At 37.6% G+C, this 6256-nt stretch overlaps 1 protein-coding gene across 1 annotated transcript; it reads left to right on the top strand.

Moving 5' to 3' along the window:
- The first annotated feature begins 3491 nt into the window (after positions 1–3491).
- Positions 3492–4935, top strand: LOC133819405 (uncharacterized mitochondrial protein AtMg00810-like). Its single transcript, XM_062252662.1, has 4 exons — positions 3492–3704; positions 3752–4213; positions 4334–4462; positions 4927–4935. The coding sequence occupies exons 1-4, from the start codon at positions 3492–3494 to the stop codon at positions 4933–4935; spliced, it is 813 nt and encodes a 270-aa protein (XP_062108646.1).
- The last annotated feature ends 1321 nt before the right edge of the window (positions 4936–6256 follow it).

Raw genomic sequence — 6256 nt, 5'->3', positions numbered from 1 at the left:
TTAGGGTTTTTCTTTTGGGATTTTCTCTAAACACAAATTAGGGTTTATTCTATTTTAGGGTTTATTTCAGAAGCCCTAATTCTGTTTGTTTATTATTCTCACTGCCCACACCAAAAGAATCCCCATCCACCGATCTCCGTTCCCATAAAGTATGGTGGTCAGAATCCCTGCGCGTGGGCCCCACATGCCGCCACAAGCAACATGTTATTTTCCCATGTGCCCACGTGTGAGAGCATCTTCAACAACCGTTTTCATTCCGGTTGGTCTCCACCATGTTTCTAGTTGGTCAGTGCTTCATTTTTGCTTACCTAGTTTCCGTGCTTGCGACTATCAAGGTTTGTTCTAGGTTCTTTATTGTAATTCTATTTGGTTTTTTTTTTTGTGTTTGTTGCAGTGTTTCTTTAAGGAGTTATGGCTGAGAATAAGTCCGAGACAAAATTAGTGCTTGTATCTGATGTGGTTTCTATGATGTCTAAAATCACATACCATAAATTGACTGGTTCAAAATACTTGGAGTGTTGTAAGACTGTTAGGCTTTATCTACGAAGTATTGACAAAGATGACCACTTGATTGATGATCTTCCTAAAGAAAAATATGATTCAAGGCAGACGTGGCATAGGGAGGATGCTTGCTTGCTCCTTCAAATCTGGAATTTTATTGACAGTGAGGTAATTGGGTTGATCAATCATTGCGAGTTTGTTACAGAACTAATGGATTATTTGGAATTTTTGTATTCTGGAAAAGGAAATCTCTCCTGTATGTATGAGGGTTGCAAAGCATTCTACCATGTGGAGAAACAAAATCAGTCCCTTATGAACTACTTTATGGAGTTTAAAAAGACATATGAGGAGCTTAATATGTTGCTGCCATTTAGTCCTGATGTGAAGGTTCAACAACGCCAATGAGAGTAGATGACTATTATGAGCTTTATAGCAAGAATCTCACCTGAATTTGATTCTGCGAAGGCACAAGTTCTTTCTGGTTCTGATGTTTCCTCTTTACAAGATGTCTTTAGTCGTATTCTTCGCACAAAAATTAATCCATCTATTTCTCTTAATAGTGCTTTGGTAAGTCGTAATAATTATGCATGGAGAAATCTTCTACCCCAAATGGACACAAAGGAGGAAGTTCACAAGGAGTTGAAACTTGAACACCGGATTCTGGAGTCATTATTTGCAACTACTATAAAAAGCCAGGCCACACCAAGTTTGAGTGTAGAAAGCTACAATTTAAAAATCAGCAAAAACACTCTGCTAATGTTGCAAGTAATAATGATGTCAGTGATAAATTGGTCCTTATTTCTGCTGATGAATTTGGCAAGTTCTCACGATATCAGGAATCGCTCAAGTCGTCATCTACTTCTGTCACTTTTATTGCTGATTTAGGTAAATTTCATGCATGTCTTCTTTCTTCATCCTCCAAATGGGTCATTGATTCTGGTGGAACAGATCACATAACAGGTAATTCCAATCTCTTTTCTACTTTTCATTCTCACACTTCCACTTCTATAGTTACCTTAGCTGATAGGTCACCATCTTGTGTTCGTGGGTCTGGCACTAATACTCCTACGTCTCTACTTAGTTTGTCATTTGTCTTACATTTACCTAGTTTATCCTTCAATTTTCTCCCTGCTAGTCAACTCACTCGTAATCTTAATTGTTACATCTCATTCTTTCTTGATCATTGTTTATTTCAGGATCTTATGACGAAGAAGATTATTGGTAAAGGACACGAGTCTGGAGGCCTCTATGTTCTTGACATACCGCCACAAACTTCTATTGCTTGTTCAAGTCACTTCCGCTTGTGAGGCTTATTGTTGGTTGGGCCATCTATCACTTCCTTTGTCTGCAATATATTAAGGTGTCTTCATTAGATTGTGAGTCTTGTCAATTTGCCAAACACCATCATCTTAGTTTGAGTCCTCGAGTCAATAAACGTGCTAGTGTTCCTTTTGAATTAGTTCATTATTTTGGGGTCCTTCTCCTATTTTTTCTAAACTTGGATTCAAGTATTTTGTTACTTTTGTGGATGATTATTCTCATGTAACATGGTTATATTTAATGAAAAATCATTCTGAGTTGTTTTCTATATTTTATGCATTTTGTGTTGAGATTAAGAATCAATTTAATTATGCCAAAGAATATACTTTTGCTTTATTCCACTCTTATATGGTCTCTAATGGCATGTTTCATGAAACTTCTTGCAGTGATACTGCACCCCAAAATGGTGTAGTAGAACGTAAAAACAGACATCTTATTTCAAATGCATGTTCCAAAACATTTTTGGGCTGATGTCATTTCTACAACATGTTTTCTTATCAATAGCATGCCATCTTCTGTTCTTAATGGTGAGATCCTGTATAAAATTATTTTTTCCAGTAAGTCAATATTTCTTGTTAATCCTAGGATATTTGGCAGTACTTGTGTTTGCTCGAGATGTTCGTCCACATGTGACCAAATTAGATTCTAAGTCATTGAAGTGCGTATTCCTTGGTTATTCTCATCTTCAAAAAGGGTATAGGTGTTGTTGTCCCAATCTTAACAAATATATTATCTCCATTGATGTTACCTTCATGCAAAACAGCACACTTTATTTTTCGTCTTCATTTATTCCAACTTGTCAGGGGAGGATGATGATTTGTTGGTATATTCTATCACATCTTCTAACCCTGACACACTTCCTGAGGAGTCTCCTATTCCTCAACCTATCTCAGACACGACTCACGATGAGCCTCCTATTACTCAACCTGTCTCAGTCATAGCACCTGACATGCCTCTGCCTCCTATTAAAGTGTACTCTAGACATCTACCTCCTGTTTCATGTCTTGCACCTGCTTCTTCATTATCAGATTTGGTCCCAAGCGATGATCTCCCCATTGTGCTACGTAAAGGTAAACGTCAGTGCACTTATCCTATTTCTTATTTTGTTTCTTATAATCACTTGTCTTTTTCTTCTTGCTCTTTTATTGCTTCCCATGATTCTATCTCGATTTCTAAGACTATTCGTGAACCCATATCTCATCCTAATTGGCATAATGCAATGATAGAAGAGATGAATGCTTTAGATGATAATGGTGCTTGGGACTTGGTCAATTTACCTTCAAGAAAATGTGCCATAGAGTGCAAATGGGTATTCACTGTTAAGGTCAATCCAGATGGATCGATTGTTCGATTGAAGGCCTATCTTGTTGCTAAGGGTTATGCTCAAACCTATGGAGTGGACTATTGTGATACTTTTTCTCCTATTGCTAAGTTGACATCTGTTCGATTGTTTATTTCAATGGCAGCTACTCATCATTGGCCTTTATGCCAGCTAGATATCAAGAATACTTTTCTTCATGGAGATCTTCTGGAGGAGGTAGCAACCTCCTGATTTTTTTGCTCAAGGGGATTCAGGGCGAGATTGTCGTCTTCAAAAATCTTTATATGGTTTGAAACAAAGTCCTCGTGCTTGGTTTGATAAATTTAGTCAAGCTGTTGAGAAATTCGGTATGTTGAAAAGTAAGTCGGATCATTCTGTGTTCTATAAACGATCAACTGCCGGTATCATTATGTTAGTTGTGTATGTTGATGATATTGTTATTACTGGAAATGATACTAGAGAAATCTTATCTCTTAAATCTTTCCTTCATACTCAGTTTCACATGAGGATTTGGGGATGCTCAAGTATTTCTTGGGAGTTGAGGTCACTCGAAGTAAATAAGGTATTTTTCTATCTCAAAGAAAATATGTCCTTTACTTGTTGACTCAGACAGGAAAATTGGGAGTAAAGCCTTGTAGTACTGCAATGAGTCCTAATGTGCACCTTACAAGAGATGGGGAACCATTTGAAGATCCTGAAAAATATCGCGGGTTGGTTGGAAAGTTGAATTATCTTACCGTGACTCATCCAGACATTGCATTCTCAGTTAGTATTGTCAGCCAGTTTATCTCATCTCCAACAGTTCATCATTGGGTAGCGTTAGAGCAAATTTTGTGTTACTTGAAAGGAGCACAAGGACGAGGTGTTGTTTACGTAGATCATCGTCACACTCATATTGAGTATTTCTCAGATGTAGATTGGGTAGGTTCCAAGTTGGATAGAAGATCTACTTCATGTTATTGTATTTTTGTTGGAGGGAATTTGGTCTCTCGGAAGAGTAAGAAGCAAAATGTTGTGTCACGATCCAGTGCAGAGCCAGAATATGGGGCTATGCCACAGTGTGTGTGTGAGGTAATGTGGATCTATCAGCTATTGACTGAAGTAGGACTTAAGACTTCAGTACCAGCAAAATTGTGGTGTGATAACCAAGTTACTCTTCATATTGCATCTAATATTGTGTTCCACAAGCAGATTAAGCACATCAAAATTGATTGTCATTTTGTTCGTGAGAAAATTCAGCAAGGCTTGATCTCTAGGGGATATGTGAAGACTGGTGAACAACTAAGGGACATCTTCACAAAAGCATTAAATGGGATGAAGGTTCATTATTTTTGTAACAAGCTAGGCATGATTAACAAATATGCTCCAGCTTGATGGGGAATGTTAGTTGTATATATTAGCTGTAAATTAGCTGTAAAATTAGCTATAAATCAGGATTAATTAGTTTCCTATATTCTCCTAATTTCCTAGAATAGCTTCCTTAGTTTGTATATAAATATATGTTTATTTCTCAATGAAACATATGTGAATACTATTCTCTTCACCTCTTGTTACACAATAGAAGACCACAAACGATGGAGTGCTCTCATGTTTACGAAATAAGATATTATGGCCTCTGGTTGATCATAGACCTCCTCATCTGGTGCACCGTTGGGAGAAATACACCTTGGCAAGACTTTTGAGAACAAGATGAATTTGAAAATCAAAGCGGCTCTCTTCGCAATGAAGAATTTTGAGTTTGTGGTGAAGAATTTTGGTAATAATGTATATTGTGTTTGTTTTAGATCATGTGATTGACATTGCAGCGGAAGCATGAGATAATATTTCAATGCGATAATAACAATTATTAAAGCATAAGAATGAATCACTCTAGGAACCATAACTAGAATGAGATTTTTCTCATGCGCATGAATCTGAATAAAATAGAAACTTACAAATACATTTTCTAGATGTAGAACACATGTAGATAAAATAGCGTCTTAGCCTCCTAACCCACCATCTTCCATACTATGGCTCACACAAAGAGAAGGAGACAGGTCGATGTCTATGCTATTTGGTAGGATACACAAGAACACACTTTTGAATCTCAACACATAAGATAGAGTTCTTCTCACATTTCAGAGAGAACAAAGTTCTCTATTTTTCTCTCTTGGCAAATAACGTCAATTGCATCTGATCTCTCTTTTTCATGATGTTATGTTATATTAATATAAAAATCAAAAGAAGACCTAGCCTTAATCACATTGGGCCTCTGTGTGGGCCACAGTTCATAAGGGGTCATACATGGCTCCTTGAAATCAGTGGGTAGTTATTCGGCCTGGATCTCTCGTGTGAAAGCTGACTCATATTCAAATTCGTCGTCATGCCATCATCCCCTAACGCCATGACTATCTTACTTCTAAGGGTTTGCATCTCAGGGGTGGAGTGTTTCTGGTAGAATGTTGGGTCCTCTTATCATCCATGGAGACGATGGTTTTTCCCTTTCTCGGTTCTTTCCCTTTATGCTTGGGGATGGGCATATCTTACTTTCAATGCAGCAGGCCATTTAATACTTCCTACATGTTTTCTAGCGTAGTATCTAGCCTTTGGATTTTCTTTTAAAACTCACGTATCTCGTCCTTGTAAAAATAGGTTCGACATGCCTTACCTCGCGCCACACATATTTGCATCTAGACACTTGCGTGGGTGTTACCTTATAAGGCCCCTCATGTTTACGTCTTGACCTTGTCTAGCGCGTAAGTCTTGGCCCTTCATAGCCTTGCGTCTAGCCACTTGCTTCGAAGTCTTTGGGTGCAAATGTTGCAAGATAACTCCACGCCCTTTCATGTTTAGACTTTGTTTCCTATATTGGCCAGGACAATTCTTCCACACTCACACGACGTAGTTTCTGGCCTCGGCTCCCTCGAACAATTTTCCTTGGAAATTTTTTGGCATCCATAGAGCTAGGTCTTAATGTCCGTTAATCTCTCTAATTATGTTTTTATCAATTAGTTCTATTGATCCTCTAATGTACATTATTCTATAAATTTAATTATAGAATGAAATTTCCGTTCTCTAACAGAAATTGATCGCTCTATGTTCAAGCCCTGAATCAACACTAAAAGGAACAACTAA

Source organism: Humulus lupulus, chromosome 1, assembly GCF_963169125.1.
Source record: "Humulus lupulus chromosome 1, drHumLupu1.1, whole genome shotgun sequence".
NCBI classification, from domain to species: domain Eukaryota; kingdom Viridiplantae; phylum Streptophyta; class Magnoliopsida; order Rosales; family Cannabaceae; genus Humulus; species Humulus lupulus.
The sequence above is the reverse complement of the archived record's forward strand: the minus strand, read 5'-3'. Positions and strand labels throughout refer to the sequence as shown.

What these genes read in the sequence shown, in the direction of transcription:
- LOC133819405 (XM_062252662.1), top strand. Translation starts at nt 3,492, where the DNA reads ATGTTGAAAAGTAAGTCGGATCATTCTGTGTTCTATAAACGATCAACT. An exon ending in GGTCACTCGAAGTAAATAAG is followed by an intron (nt 3,705 to 3,751) that starts GTATTTTTCTAT and finishes TTGTTGACTCAG; the next exon opens with ACAGGAAAATTGGGAGTAAA. An exon ending in TGCCACAGTGTGTGTGTGAG is followed by an intron (nt 4,214 to 4,333) that starts GTAATGTGGATC and finishes TTCCACAAGCAG; the next exon opens with ATTAAGCACATCAAAATTGA.